The following is a 15436-nucleotide window of genomic DNA, read 5'->3' on the forward strand; positions in this document are numbered from 1 at the left end:
CGGGGATGGGCAGAATACTTGAACTAGTCTTCCAGAGGTTGTCCATCATGCGGGGACTATATGATATTGTCTTGAATGTTCGCGACAGAAGGATAGATCTAACTCCCTATTAGCTTGTACAGTACTAGGAAGCTCCTAGGGAAGAAGTTTGGAGCTCACATCCTGCTACCCATCAATGAATTATTACATACGCATAGGCTGCTGTTGCTTCTGCTCTCCTCTACTCCACGCATCCTGAAGCAAAATAACGCAGGAACAAGCCAAAGAAAAATAATAAACTATGCTTCCATCGTACACGGGTTTGTTGTTATTGCCAGCTATCTGAGAAAGAAACATAAAGATCCCAGGCTGCTAGCCTCACCCTGGCGAAAAGAGACAGAATTGGACACAAAAATCACAAAACTTTTGGGGCGGAAGGGGTATTCACAAATGCCGCGGACATGAAAAAGCAAAGTGATGTACATGAAGTCGTGTCTTGGGGTCAATCGTTCAGTGGTGTGCCGTCGTTTCGTTCTTCGTTGTGGTAAATTTGATATTTGATAAAATGATGAGGGGAGAGGGATGGGAAATGAAGAGAAGGGACGTGGGCCTTAGCAATATTGGAATGGAGGATATCATATAGCCCGAGAAGGGTATTCGCAGAGGCTAGAATCAACCAGAGGAAATTCTCAACGGCTCCAACGAGAAAAGTCTAGGTTCTGGAGGATATTTGTTCCAGATGCTGCGTTCCACTCGGAGGCAAAGTCTGTTTGGACTGGAGCAATGCGTGTTGGCAGTTCTTCGGAGAAAATGTTGGGCTTAGTGTTGCGACGTTGTCCAGGGTACGCCCCTTCAGCGGCCTCAGAACCTTGCGCCTGCGCAGCTAGTGCTCTCTCCCGGACTTTCTTAATTTCTCGTAGACGGGTGCGCCAGGATGAGGCATGCTCGCCGCCCTTGTTGTTCCAGACGAGGGAGAAGACCGATGCGTTCAGAGCAAGGATCCGCACAAAGGGGGCCAAGTTCTTACCCGAGACAACCTTTGGGGTTGCGGCAGGCGAGACATCAGGGTAACCGGGCTTGCTCATGACTCTCACACTATAGTACAGCTTCGCAGGATCCGTTTCGCCCTTCACGGCTCCAGACTCATCGTAGGCAATACGACTGCAGGGCGTGATCACGATATTGATAGAGTTGAACTCAGACGGAATCGTGTCAAAGTTGAATGGCAGGTTAGAGCGGTTGAAGACGATCGTAACAAAATTATTGCCGATGTTTCGCTTCTTGTTGATGCAATTGGGATCACGGTCAAGGTTCGTGGGCATCATTGTCGCGACGTGGTAAACGATCTCTGTCACCCGATCACGCCAGGCGTAGGTTGCTTCACCATCAGTGTCGGCATAGAGTCCTTGAGTATTGAACTGAGCGTTCCGAAGGGACACCTTGGTTCCGAGACCAGACAAGAAATGTTCGTAGTCCGGAGAACCGCCCGTATTAGCAAGGATTTCAGCTTCTTTGCTCTGGCCATTATCGAGATAGACTATTCCGATGCGGTGGCCGTCCACAATATCGGCGCGATCAAAGCTGGCGATCGCTCGCCTGGTGATGTCGTCTTCGGGCACTGGAATGGGCAGCATCACTGTCGGGGTAGGGAAGGCAGTGGCGGTCAGTTGGAGCATGATGTGACTGGGAAAAACAGCCGTACGCATTGCATCAGAATGCAGATGGGCGTCCGGAGTTGGGGGCACCTGATGCGGTAGAACGGGCGCCGTTCGCTGTTGATACATGGAGTATGTCGTTCCCGACGCCTGACGCTTCGCAATCTGGGTCAGTCCAGAAATGCCGGCAGTTTCAACTGTGACGATGCTCATGCCTACGACCCAGGACTTCTTTGACACAGGACCGTCTTCAGGAGTCGGAGGGAAAGTCTCATATGGTATGGTTTCTCCTAGATCCGAGAAGGCAACGCGTTGCATCAGATCGATGAAGACCTGGCTCTGTTCCTCGACCACTTCCTTTCCATGCTCATCGTGGAAGATGAGTCTACTGGTAAGCCAAGTGATATGCTTTGGGCGATCTTGAAGCTTCAAGGATAGGAACCAGAATACCATGACATTGTATGTCAGTGCCATAATGTACTTGGACATGGCATCGTGCGAAGGAGTTTCAGTTGCTTCGGCCTGACTCGATGCAATCTCTCGTGCACTACCGCTGAGTCTTACTTGCGGCTGTTGAGTCACGCGTGTGGTGGGCGATTCCGATGCTTTGTGGCGTAGTTCTTGTTCTCTCGAGGTCTGCAAGAAACGGATGCAGATGCCAAACACAGTGCGAATCTCTTCCTCGCGGAGGTTGACATAGACATCTGGCAAACGCGCAAGCAAAGCCAAAAATTCCAAGATATGCACCGCGATATTAGACATGGTGATTACCTTGGACATCTTGTCGAGGATGCTATTCAACGACTTAGTCACCGACATGGGGATTTCATGACAGCAGAGCGAAAGCGCCTGGATACATCCCCGGGACGTAGCACCCCAGGATCCGATGATACCAAGCATAAAGGCTCGGACCAAGTCATCCTCTTCACTTTTAGCAAAATGCTCATGGTAGCTGACCAACATGCAAAGCGTATCAAAGATACAGGCAGCCACATCACTTTTCTTCAGGCCAGTAGATGCGGGAGGCTCGTGGAAGGTCTCGTTCTTGACCTGGTCGCACAGTATACTCCGTAGAAGCTTGATCTGAGGGATGGCGTTGATAAAGAAATCTTTGTTACCAAGCTGGGGCCCAAGGTGGGTGAGAACGTAGCTGTAAACGTCCCAGTCGGTCTCTCGCTGGAGGAGCAAGATCACGCTCTCAAGCCACATGTTGACTTTCAAAACACCCACCAGCACTGGAGTAGAATCTGGAGGACTGGAGATTTCATTGTTCTGCGTGTGAGCAAAAACAAAGGGACTGGATTCCTCAGATGGCTGTTCAGGAAGGACCTGGGGTTGTGAGTAGGTCCAAACAGGAGGAGTCAACTTTGACCCACGAGCAGAAATAGAGCCTCGTGGACCTGACTTGGATAAAACACTCGGAAGCTCTTTCGCGGGTGTTCTTCCGCCCATTGGGGGGATTGGGTTATCCTGCTGTGGAATGTCCCTTATAGAACCGTCACCGGGTGCTTGCAATTTGGAACCGACATCGACATTTCGACCCAGAACATTCATCAAAAAATCATTTTCAGAAGTTGAAACCACTGTGATAGCCCCGATTGAATCACACCGAAGCCGAAACAGTAGCTTCAAGACAGTGAGACGAGCGTCCGCTGGGTGATCAGGGGACTGCGCGATTTGTAGCAAGGCCTCAAATACAATGATGGACTTGGCCGCTGAGGAGTTCAAGGCACGGAGCAACATCTTCACAAGACCTACGGCGCAAACATTTCCCAATGTCAGCTCTAGGACGCTTGTAGATGTGCGGCGCGGATAGGCGTAGCTTGGTGAAGGTTCGTGAGGTTCATCTTTTGGGGGGTCTCTCTTCATTGGACCCGAAAGGGTGTCGACCAGCTGCTTGAAGATTCCGTCGTCGTTTGCATAGAGCGCATGTTCTGTGACGAAAGAAACAAGTGACTCCAAAAAGAGGAGGTCATTCTCTGCAGCAAAATCATGGAGTAGAAGACCTAGAAGGCCGTGTTCTTCCGAAAATAGTAAATGCTCATGGCCTGTAAGAGCCTCTTTCAGCGTGTCTAGGGCTAGTATGCGAATGTCCGAGGACTGTTTCCGAGGCTGGATGAAGCGCTCAATGATATCCCGACAATTTTGTACCCAGGCAGGATCCTCGGAAGGATGGCAAAGGGTATCCTCTCTCGTCATGTTGATTATGAGTTCCGATTGAGAAGAATCAATGTGCTGATGATTCTTTGCCAGGAACCGAACCGCCTGTTGTTTTTGTTCTCTGTTAAGCTGTTCCCAGAGAAACTCCAGAACAGATGATATACGAATCATGTTTGCAAGGATATACGACTTGGTATCATCGTACGTGTTCTTGCCATGCGATTGGTGTGGGCTGGCTGGGGAAGTAGCCAGATCCTCGTATTCATCAAACACTCTTCGGGAGCAGAGGAGCAGGAGGTTAACAAAGCCCGTCCAATTATGGGCGAGAGTGACGCGAAAATAATCACTCTCTAGAATATTGAGACACAATTCCAGAATATCAGCGTCAACTCGACCGTCATCTTTCTGTGCAATGACCACGAGAGAGTCGATCAATTGGTCGAAGGAAATTTCAGGCATTCCATCCTGGCCATAAGCGCGAGCAAGGTCGGAGAAGACATAAAGAGCTCCACGGTGGACGTTCAAGTTCCGAGGAACATCTTCGGTACACGATTCTCTCAAGAAAGTGTGGAGAGCGGTCACCATTTCTACCTGTTTTCGTGACTTTGCCAGGCTCCGCACAGCCCGGGACGTTGGCCCGGAAAGAGGCTTGACGGAAGCATGGATACTGCAGAGAACTTCCAGAAGAGGGACAAAGCTTGCATCGGGCACGTCTGCATACATAATCACCGCATCGAAGACGGCCAGCGAGTTCTTGATATCCGTGGCAACGCTGGTCTTCTTGCAGATCGTGAAGGTCTCTGTGAGAAGCGACTCGATTTCCTCCTCGGTTGGCGGCTTGCGCTGCAGAGTGATTAGATCCACCGCAAACTGGAAGAGATCTCCCAGAACAAGCTCATCTTGAACTAGCTCGTTCGGCTTGAGCACTTTCCCCTTTTTCGCCTTGGAGCGTGCTATAGAAATCGCTCCGTACAGGGGTACGATCCATGAGGAAATGATATGAAGGATGGAAGAATTGGTGAAGTCCAGCTTTCTGCCATGATCTGACAGAGCGATCAGTGACTGGACCCGGGAAGCAATCACGTCGGGTTCGGTCTGGCGTGCGATAGACTCGAAGACCACGCTTCTGGCAGAAGGAGACAGGTCTTGACGGGATGCGATTGTCTCCAACAATTTGGCTCCGCTTTTCTGGGCATCGGTCGAGCTCTCATGATGAAGTAGGTACTCCGCCGCTTCCCACAACACAACGGATTGCTCAGGAGTAAACCACGACAAAGTTCTCGACACGACCTCTGCCTCTTCAATTGCCTGGTTCAAGCTCTGCCTCTGCGACAGATTCCGCAGAGACAGATCGAAGTCAGGGCCATTAGGCGTGTCCGAGGAACTCGAAACGACACTTCCGCGATGCATGCCTTCGAGTCCAGGGACTAGCCGATTGGTCCCTCGGCCGTCTGTCGTGTGGGATACGGAGTCACTGCTGCTTTCCTGCAAGGAGACGGGAGAATGCGATTTCGGACGACCAACGCCTAGTGTCTTGAAGACATCTGCGAAACTGGAGGAAGAGGGTTTGTGTTGGGGTGCTGGTGGAGCATCGTCGGAAGACATCCGCCTGATAACGGTAGATAGAACTTTGAGTCAAGGATGTGGGGTGCCTTTATCAGATAGACAAGTCAGTATGAGCCATTCCATCACCTGAGTCACGGATAAGACTATCAGGAGAATCGAGATAGGGCACCCACAAGGTCCACCACGGAGTCTCACCTTTGCTCAGAGAGGATGATAAGAGCTTTTCACCACAAGGGTAGCCCCTAGAATATAGCGGCGCACATTCAGAGACTGACACAACGCACGGTGGAGCTGTAACAAAAGTACAATGCCGGCCGTCCGTGTCAAAGCGGGACCGGTGCGAACCGATGAGCAATGGATTGGACTAGTGCGTGAGAGCCACAGGATCGCTGCAGACCAGATAGGAAGAACCAGAGGCTATATAGCGCAAACGACGAGGGATGAGAATAGCAGGCGAAGAGGTGGCAGGGGAGAAAAGATTACAGGGAATGAGTTTATTCCAGCCTAAGTCACCTGAGGAGTCCATGATGTGCACCCACCGCCTTTATGCTGAAGCAGAAAATCGAAAGCCAAAGTCAAAGTGGGGGGCCAAAGGCGGTGAAGGCAATAAGTTACGAAGCTGCTATTCCTGCCTCAGGCATTAATATTGCCTCATTCGGAACAGCGCGAGCATGTGACGGGCTAGCCATATCAGGACTAGTCTGTTGACGCAGTGGGCTGCCCGTACAATTATCAGCAAAGCCGCCCTCATTATTTATTATGGTGGCTGCTGTTTGAGCTCTGCTTTGTCCCGGCTCCCATTTAGCCATACTTTTACCCCTTCCACTACCTTCTCTTCTGGAGGTATTTCACTTCGATCTTCTCTGGGCTCCCTATCTCCATCTCCTCTTGAGGACTTACCCCTCGCTCTTGTTGATACCCCACGTCCCGGTCAAAATGGCGGAGGCTCTTGGAGCTTTGCTGGAGGCCAGCTTGGATCCGCGACGAAACAAGGAAGGTGAGTCCACAGGTGCATTCGAATAGTATACGGAAGCATGTCTAATTACTTTCTACGACTTGCTTAGCCGAGCTTGCTCTGCGCCAGGAAGAACAGAATCCAGGCTTTTCGCTGCAACTCCTCCAGATTTCGGCGTCGGAGGCCTACCCCAGCAACATTCGCCTTGCTAGTGCCCTTTGCTTCAAGAACTTCGTTAAGCGTAACTGGACCAATGAGGATGGAAACTGGAAGCTGCCGCAGAATGAGGTTGAGACCATCAAGCGCGAGCTGATCAACCTGATGATCTCAGTCCCTCCCTCGATTCAGACTCAGTTGGGCGAGGCTGTCAGTGTGATCGCCGACAGTGACTTCTGGGAGCGATGGGATACTCTTGTTGATGTAAATTGTTGAGGCACTGAATTGTGTTGGAAGAGCATGACTGACCTTCTTTTCACACCCACCAGGACCTTGTTTCGAAGCTGTCCCCGTCAAACCCTACGGTCAACATTGGTGTTTTGCAAGTTGCACACTCGATCTTCAAGCGTTGGCGGCCACTCTTCCAGTCGAACGAACTCTACAGGGAGATTAATCACGTCCTTGAGAAGTTCGGCACTCCCTTCCTGTCCCTGTTCGAGGTAATTTGGATCCTTTTTTTAAAGCTCTCCATCAATAGACAGACGGCATGCTAAACCTCGGCCTTCTTCTAGGGACTGGACAACTACCTCGAACAAAACAAGACCAACAAAGAGAACCTGATACAAGGTTACAACCAGCTTAATCTGATGATTAAGCTATTCTACGATCTCTCATGCCATGACCTTCCTCCTATGTTCGAAGATAATATCTCTGCGATTGCGCAGATCCTGCTCAAATACCTCACATACGACAATCAACTACTGCACACGGATGATGACACAGAGGCGGGTCCGTTGGAGTATGTCCGTGCTGGAATCTTCGAGGTTCTGACCCTGTACGTCCAGAAGTTCTTGGACGCGTTCGGACCGCATGTTGGACAGTTCATTCAAAGCTCCTGGAACTTCTTGACAACCATCGGCCAGGAGACCAAGTATGACATTCTTGTCAGCCGCGCACTCCACTTCTTGACGTCGGTCGCTAGCATGCCCGAGCATGCCGGTTCCTTCCAGGCCGAAGAAACCCTGAGCCAAATTATTGAGAAGGTTATTCTGCCTAACGTGAGCCTGCGTAAGTCTGATGAGGAACTGTTTGAGGATGAGCCGATTGAGTTCATCCGACGGGACCTAGAGGGATCTGATAGCGAGACCAGGCGGCGTGCCGCGACTGACTTCCTTCGACGACTTGCGGAGAAGTTTGAGGAGTCGGTGACCAAGGTGACGCTCAAGTACACCGAGCACTACCTGGCCGAGTATGCCAAGGACCCTGTCTCAAACTGGAAGTCCAAAGATACGGCAACCTACCTCTTCTCTGCAATTGCAGCCAAGGGCGTGGCCACGTCTACCCACGGTGTCACTGCTACCAACAACTTGGTCAGCATCACCGACTTCTTCCAGCAGCATCTCGCCGCAGACCTGATCTCGGATGACGGAGTTCACCCAATTCTCAAGGTTGACGCTATCAAGTACCTGTACACTTTCCGCAGCATCATCACAAAAGAGCAGTGGCAGCAAGTGCTTCCTGTCTTGGTGAAGCACCTAGCCTCGGAGAACTACGTTGTCTACACATACGCTGCGATTGCGGTGGAGCGGGCTCTCTTCCTCAGTGATGGCCAGGGACACCCCGTCATCCCCCCTGCTGAGATCACACCACTGTCGAACCAACTCCTGGAGCACATCTTCCAGCTGATCCAGCGAGATCCGGCCCCCGAGAAGGTGCAGGAGAACGAGTTTCTGATGCGCTGTGTAATGCGGGTTCTAGTTGTCATTCGTGAGGGTGTTGTCCCTTTCACGGATGTCGTGTTGAACCGTTTCATCACCATTACGGATATCATCCGCACCAATCCCAGTAACCCCAAATTCTACTACTACCACTTTGAAGCCATGGGTGCTTTTATCCGGTAAGATTTACTGTCCATGCCGCACGTGCATCATATAAAAGGCTAACACGTTCCAGATTTGCAGCCCCCGCGAATCCCGATAAGCTTGAGCAGGCTCTTTATACACCATTCGCTGGTATTCTCCAGAACGATGTGCAAGGTAAGCTAACGTCTTGGCATGAAATGTGGATTGTACCTTGCTAATTCATTGTTACAGAGTTCATGCCCTATGTGTTCCAGCTCTTCGCGGCTCTGCTTGAGGCCAACCCCTCCGCAACTCTGCCCACCTACTACCAGGAGCTGATCGCGCCCATCTTGATGCCGGTCATGTGGGAGTCTCGAGGAAACATCCCCGCACTTGTGCGGTTGATTTCCTCTATCATTCCACGTGGTTCCCTGTACATCGTTGAGCACAACCAGGTTGAGCCCATTCTGGGTATCTTCCAGAAGCTGTTGTCGACCAAGACCAACGAGGGCTATGGCTTTGATCTGCTGGAATCGGTTGTCTCAACCTTCCCACCGTAAGTCGCTAGGTTTACTCAAGCCTGCAATGGGTTGTAAAGCTAACGTCATCAACCAGCACCGTTCTCGAGCCGTACTTCATCCAGATCATGCAGATCATCCTGCAGCGTCTGCAGAACTCCAAAACCGAGAACCTGTCGCTCCGATTTGTCCGATTCTACCACTTCCTGACTGCCCATGATGACAAGGGATATAGCCCAGACACTATCCAGCAGGTGTGCGAAAAGATTCAGCCAGAGTAAGTTGACCGCATTATTTGTATCTGTTGCTTTACTGACTAACAATCCTGCAATAGCCTCTTCAAGGACGTCTACCTCAGACTCGTCCTTCAAGATACCCAAAAGCTCGCGCGGCCGCTTGACCGTAAGACTGCAGTTCTCTCCCTCACCAAGACTCTTGCCAACTCGGAGGCCTTTGCCTCCAAGTACATCAAGGGTTGGGCCTTCACCTGCAACACTCTCCTCAAGCTCCTTGAGCTTCCTCCAGAGGTTGTCCACAAGGATGACCTCATCGAGGTTGATGCCGAGGAGATGTCTTTCGGTGTGGGCTTCACCGCGCTGAATACCATTCGCATGCAGCCCAGGGACCCTTGGCCCGAGACCGGCGCCGATCTGAAGGCCTGGGTAGGATCGTACCTGAAGGAGGCCGACAAGAAGCACGGTGGCCGGGTCTCGCAGTTCGCGCAGGAGCGTCTTGACGACCAAGCCAAGGCTGTGCTGGGAAGCTATATTTCCTAAACGCTTTGGCCTTAGGCGGCCAAGCCAGACGACGAGTTACTGAGAGAAACAGTTGTGATTTACCTTCATGCCCGAGAAAACACAAAAAGTTGACCCTTCCAACGCGCGCTATGGCCCCCCCTCGAAATGTTGGGGGATGGTGCGCATGCAATGATCCGTGGGCTCTTGCTCAGTCATTAATTTGATAGGATGGATGTGCCCAATGAATATTTGCAAACAGATCTGTTCCCTGTAGTATGCGCCGTGCCTGAACGCCCACCCCCAGTACCAGTAATATACATTCTAAAAACACCGCACAATCATCCAGACATCACGTCGACTGTCCCTTCTCCAACTTCCCCTCCTGTGCTTCTCGTTCGTCAACTCCAGCTTCGACACCCTCCTCCTCCAAATCCCCACTGCCATCCTCTTCCGCTTCCTTCTCCAGACCCCGATACTTCCTCCTCGTTTTCTTCAACCTACTCGCCTTCTTCTTCCGCGCCGCCTCCGTCTTTAGCGCAACCCGGCTCTGGTCCCCCTTCTCCTGCACCTCCACTTTATCCGCCAGTAGCTGGCGTGCAATCTTCTCGTTTTGCGAGCGTGACCGCGTCGCCTGGCACTTGACGACGATGCCAGATGGTGCGTGGATGATTTGGACGGCGGAGTTGGTTTTGTTCTGCGCTAGTCAGACACACATGTCCAGGGGGAACCTTAGTTGCTCGAATGGGCTATGGATTTGCATACAATCTTCTGGCCGCCCGGGCCGGTACCCTTGAGGTAGGATATTGTCAGGTCGGCATCGTTGATCTTCAGGCGAGCCGGGAGTGGTTTTGCGGGGCAGGAGGGCGTTTGGGTGAAAGGGCGGCGGGCAATTCCAGTCCCTGACGGGGAAGAAGTCACATCTAAACCTAAGATTGAGAGACCTCGGGATATCCGGGGCCAAGGGTGTGGGCGCAGCATTGTGGTTGTGTCTTGTGCAGGACTGGCCGGATGTGCTGTTTGGCGAATAGCTTCGCCGGTAGCTGATAAGATAGCGATAAGCTCAATCGAACTCGATAAACTCCGGGGCTTCGCGGATGCTTTTTTCGGCTTCCGGCTTAAGATCCACTGCTACGGGCGGAGTTGTGCGTGCATTAGGATTGGTATTAGGATGGTGAGTGCATTGCAGGTCTGCAGGAATGTATTTGGAATTCAGTGAGAATCATGGGCTATATGATCACAGCTACCTAGTGCATCAACTGGAAGTGCACTGCCTGACCAAAGGAGTTACTATCCCGTTCTATGAATCATTGGCCCGTTCCGAATTGAACAGGCACGGTGTGAGCTTTTGCCGAATGGAGACGTTTAAACTCTTTCTAGGCAGTATAGCCGCTAACATGCTCGTGATATCTAGATTTCCTAACTAGTTCACCGATAGATTGATGTGTGTAGCTTTCGGCTCACGTCCACTAAAGACTCCCTAGTCCCCGCTAAGGAGTTGAGAGTGTTGGGTTCTATCAGTAGCTTCAGCATATTATCGCAGCGTATCGGCTTCTTCGGCTCCGAAGCCGCGGATTGGAGTAGTGAACAGCGCCGGCTCGGTCGCTTTAATTATACACGCATATTTATGCAACACCGGAGGGGGGGCGGTTGACGTACACTTAGTGGGACAGTCCAGGAAGTCAATGAGCACTGATAGGTTAGATAGGCTCGGACCGACTGTCCGCGAGAGAATAAAAATAATACGAGCATACGAGACCCTGATTGACAGTTTCACATATGAAACACAGCCTGGCCCCGCGCGGGAGGTGCAGGGCCGAGTGGTGGCAACGCGAATGTCCCGAGTGAAAAGTCAAAGTCGGAAGAAGGTAAAAGGGGAGTGTCCATTGGATTTTCCGCCTTTGCGACTCCCGATTCCACCACCACCTTACGACTGTCGCTCGCCCCTCCGGTCGCTCACGTCCACCTTATCGTTATCTTAGTCTTCTATTCTCCTTTGACTCCTGGCGCATCCGCTCGTGCCTCAATTTCTGCCAACCTCACCGTGCCTGCCAACACGAACCACACCACCTGCTGCGTCCCCACAATTGTCGGCCTTCACCAGCACCCAGCAAAACGTGTCGATCACTCCAGCGCTGCTCTCTCTCGATCCTGACTGTCTTCACAACACCATCGTGGCATAGGGCTCGCTTTTACCCGACCATCCATCCCCCAATCCCTTCCGCCATCCTTCCGAAGTCCAGGTGGGCCAGCAAGACCGGCGGACTCAAGTTGAGATTATCGGCTCTCCAAAGAGAACAACCCCCTTTGCAACGCCGTCACTTCGTTTCTGTTTGTGGATCTAGGTGCTACAACAGCAGGCCGTACTCCGGGTGTGGGTTTAACCTTGCTGTCAACGTCTCCGATCTTCGATTGCGTCGCCACAGAATAGAAGACAAGGGACGAACTGTCCTGATCACGCTCTTCCGTACGAAGCGATCCAACCGGACAAGACAATTGTCGCTGCAATAATGGCTCTCCTTCTCTGGATCCTGACGAGCCTCGTGCGCTGGGTGCGCCTGAAGATCTACCAGTATGAGGTGACCTTCGCCATCTACATGCTCACGCCGACCGAAAAGTTCATTTTCAGTACGTGACCTTTCCCTACTTGATCTCCCCTGCAGATCATTGAGCTAATCCCTTGCGCGTCCGGTGTCACAGATTCCCTCATCCTCACCCTCCTCACCATGATTGCCACTGGCATCTATATCTACCTTCCAGACCACATTCGCTCCATCTACGGCCACCTGTACTACTACTGGGTCGGCGAGCGCCCCTTCATCTCCACTCGTCTGACTTCCTCAATGGGCTCAGTTTTCGGTGACGCGGCCACCCAGAGTCTCGAGGTTGTCTACGAGACGGCAAAGAATGCGGCCGCCATGACAACGCAGCATCTTGCTGAACTGTGACATTTTGCCTAGTTCTAGTGGAGCTGAGAGGAGTGGGGGAGAGGAGTTGGAATATCTCGAAGTCCAGTCCGGTGTCAGCACGTGCCCCACGCTCGATGTCCACCGCCCGGCTGGCGCATCCTTTGCATTTGGTGTTTCCCCCTTTGAATTATTGTGTCTTCTGGTTTTGAGGGCAGACTGCATATTGGCTTTCCACCATGGCTTCTTGCTGGAGCCGCCCCTTTTCGCCCGGGTGCTCGTTACGAGCTGTTGCATCGATATCCATGCCTTGCTAAGCGAGTGAAGACTCTTTATCATCAATTGATACCCTTCTGTGCTGTCCAAACGGTTCCTGGTTGGTGACGATGACAAGTGACCCATGAAACGTTTTATGGATGATTATTTTCGATGGCTTTTGGGTTTCTGCACATAATCTCGTGTACGGCGGGACAGGGCCTACCTATATGCTTAATGAGGCAGCCCGCCTGGTAATATATAATGTAATATAGACATAATGAAGATGAATAAAGAATACAGAGTCGTACTTGTAAACCCGGACCCCTAAACGCCCAATATGCCCAGAGCAGAGTGTTGTACAAATCATCTGTCCCTCATACAAGTGCAACTCCAACACATGCCAATTGGAGCTATCGGCTTCGACGCCCCACGGGAGCAAGAGCATGAGAGCCAAGGGACATGCGCTTGGCTCTCGTGTTCACATGGGGGTGCGACGGACGTCGTAGTCCTGTCGGCGTTCCGTCGGCTCAATAAGTCTGCCTTTCTTTCCTTGCCCTTCTCGATTGTACGACTGTTCCTCATTGACTAGCCTGGGACTGCTGTGTATCCGCCTGCGCCTGCGCCTGGGCTGCCAACGCCTCCTGCTCCTTCTGCTGTCGCTCTCGCCGGAGAGCATCCGCCATGCGCATGCGTGAAAGCTCCTTATCAATCTCCTCCTTGTCCAGCGGGATCTTGTGTGATTGTTCGGCAGTGGGCCAGAAGCCCTTCACGTTGAAGCGATCGTCGAGGTTCGTGCCGAAGTAGTACATCCATCCGATAGGAAAGAGGACATACATGCCGAACTGGAGAGAGAACAGATTAGTACAAGCCGGAGATAAGCCGTTATAGAAGCATTGGAAGGAAAGAAACTGCAGAGGTTTGGAAGACATGTAGATGAGCGCGGAACTGACCTTGAAAACTTCCAGGTTTCCACCCTGGAGCCGGCGGAGGATGTTTGGGATCATTCTGGCAGACGCTATGCTCGGTAATGGTGCGGCAGGGATAAAAAGAATTCAAATTTCAGCACCTCCGGGAACCCTCCAGTGCAAGCAGTGGCCGGTCAAAAGGTGATGCAAGACTCGGGATCTGAATGGTCCGATGCGCCAGTCACGGGCCTGATTATTCAGACGCCGAAAAAGGGAACAAACAGCACAAACACAGCGCATCTACGTTCCTATGCGCTTTCCCTTTCAGTCTTGCTGCTTAGTCCCTCGCTGTTTTTGCTCACTGGGTAGACCTGCTCAGTGAGTATTATACAAGCTTACTGACCTGATCACTGAGCACAATCTGGTGGATTGCAACCTCAAATAAATGCAACACGCTAACTTGGGATATCTTGGACACTAATGTGTCGCCCTCACTCACTTCTCATCCGGGCGGGACCAACGCGACCTCTCGCTGCTCATATATCACCAGTTTAATAGTTAATCATGTGGAATTAAAGACTCTATAGAAAGCAGGCTGCGTCCAGTCACAGGTAGGATCCTTAAATATGAGGATGGAAAGAGAGCTAGAGCCTCATCTTTGGTGGGGACGGACGATAGTCTGTCTGGCACGGCGCCGACCTCGGCTCCGTGTCGGCTTCGTCCACATCTCGACTAAATTCCAATTCCTGTTCTGTATGGAGCTCCGGATGGTCGGTGACTCTTGCTTTGATAACTTGCAGCACACCATTCTGCGCACCATTCGTATTTGTAGCCGCCTGGGCAAAATCAGCTGACGAGATCACTGCTTTACTGTAGTAGCCCCACTTCCCCATTTCCACCCGCCACTTTCTCTTCTCTTCCTCCTACTATTTTGATATCTTCTTACTACACGAAAGTGTTCAAGGCAGTCTGATCCCTCATTAGTTGTTGCTAGTCAATCGCACTCGCCAAATTTCATAGATCATGGCGGAAATACTGGGAGCCACAGCCAGTGTCATCAGTTTTTTCACTCTGTTAGAGCAAATCGTCCAGAGCATAGACAAGCTAAAAGCTGTACATTCATTCATCAAGAATGCATCCACGGAGTTTCAAGGGTTTATTGATGAGATTGAGCTTGTTCAGATTATTTTGGTAAGATTGAGGCCGGAAATGCTGGAAGCTATCAATCTTCCGTCCACGAAGCGACGTTTGCGCGTCTTTCAAAACGACTTGGAATCCCTTGCGTGTAAAATACACAAGTTTAAGGATCAAAGCGCGAACAGCAGGCTGGCAATCATGAGACTTGCCTTGAAAAGAGAAACACTCCAAGTCCAGAGACAGAACCTGGAAAATATCAAGACCACACTTTTGCTCCTTCAGCAAGCATACTGCAGGTTAGTTTCTCAATCAGCCTGTTCTTCACTGTGCGATGCTCTGGATGCCGAAGCTTCAGTTTATGTACAACTGACCTTTTACGTTATACAACCAGCACCTCCATACGAGAACTGAAGCTAATGGTTGACTCATCTGTTATATCGAGATCTCCTACAGCTTTGCCTGAACGACGTCAAGATTTAGAACTGTGGTAAATGGGACCCCCATTCGATAAACGTTTCTTCCGCTTATATGCAAAAATAGGCCTGAAATCCCAAGGGAAAAGCAAAAACAAGACTCACGACAGAACAATCGTAACGGGGGAAGATTCTGTTTTCGCACACCACTCATTTTCGTGGATAAACTCTGGACAATTAATTATTTCCGCAA

At 51.2% G+C, this 15436-nt stretch overlaps 5 protein-coding genes across 5 annotated transcripts; 2 read left to right on the forward strand and 3 right to left on the reverse strand.

The window, feature by feature from the left end:
* Positions 1-668: 668 nt before the first annotated feature.
* Positions 669-5399, reverse strand: N7482_005184 (putative GTPase activating protein (Tsc2); the record flags this gene model as incomplete). The annotated part of the gene is made up of 1 exon (XM_056687309.1): positions 669-5399. One exon carries the CDS (start codon positions 5397-5399, stop codon positions 669-671), a length of 4731 nt encoding a protein of 1576 aa, XP_056542864.1.
* An 897-nt stretch (positions 5400-6296) lies between these two features.
* On the forward strand, positions 6297-9606 carry N7482_005185 (uncharacterized protein; the record flags this gene model as incomplete). Its single annotated transcript, XM_056687310.1, has 8 exons — positions 6297-6357; positions 6425-6735; positions 6801-6971; positions 7044-8368; positions 8425-8507; positions 8565-8868; positions 8928-9107; positions 9165-9606. The coding sequence occupies 8 exons, from the start codon at positions 6297-6299 to the stop codon at positions 9604-9606; spliced, it is 2877 nt and encodes a 958-aa protein (XP_056542865.1).
* A 310-nt stretch (positions 9607-9916) lies between these two features.
* Positions 9917-10545, reverse strand: N7482_005186 (peptide chain release factor family protein; the record flags this gene model as incomplete). Its single annotated transcript, XM_056687311.1, has 2 exons — positions 9917-10261; positions 10330-10545. The coding sequence occupies 2 exons, from the start codon at positions 10543-10545 to the stop codon at positions 9917-9919; spliced, it is 561 nt and encodes a 186-aa protein (XP_056542866.1).
* A 1529-nt stretch (positions 10546-12074) lies between these two features.
* On the forward strand, positions 12075-12512 carry N7482_005187 (serine palmitoyltransferase small subunit family protein; the record flags this gene model as incomplete). The annotated part of the gene is made up of 2 exons (XM_056687312.1): positions 12075-12192; positions 12265-12512. 2 exons carry the CDS (start codon positions 12075-12077, stop codon positions 12510-12512), a joined length of 366 nt encoding a protein of 121 aa, XP_056542867.1.
* A 794-nt stretch (positions 12513-13306) lies between these two features.
* On the reverse strand, positions 13307-13732 carry N7482_005188 (uncharacterized protein; the record flags this gene model as incomplete). Its single annotated transcript, XM_056687313.1, has 1 exon — positions 13307-13732. One exon carries the CDS (start codon positions 13730-13732, stop codon positions 13307-13309), a length of 426 nt encoding a protein of 141 aa, XP_056542868.1.
* Positions 13733-15436: the final 1704 nt, after the last annotated feature.

The sequence above is a fragment of the Penicillium canariense genome, assembly GCF_028826845.1.
Source record: "Penicillium canariense strain IBT 26290 chromosome Unknown utg000003l_segment0_segment0, whole genome shotgun sequence".
Lineage (NCBI taxonomy): Eukaryota > Fungi > Ascomycota > Eurotiomycetes > Eurotiales > Aspergillaceae > Penicillium > Penicillium canariense.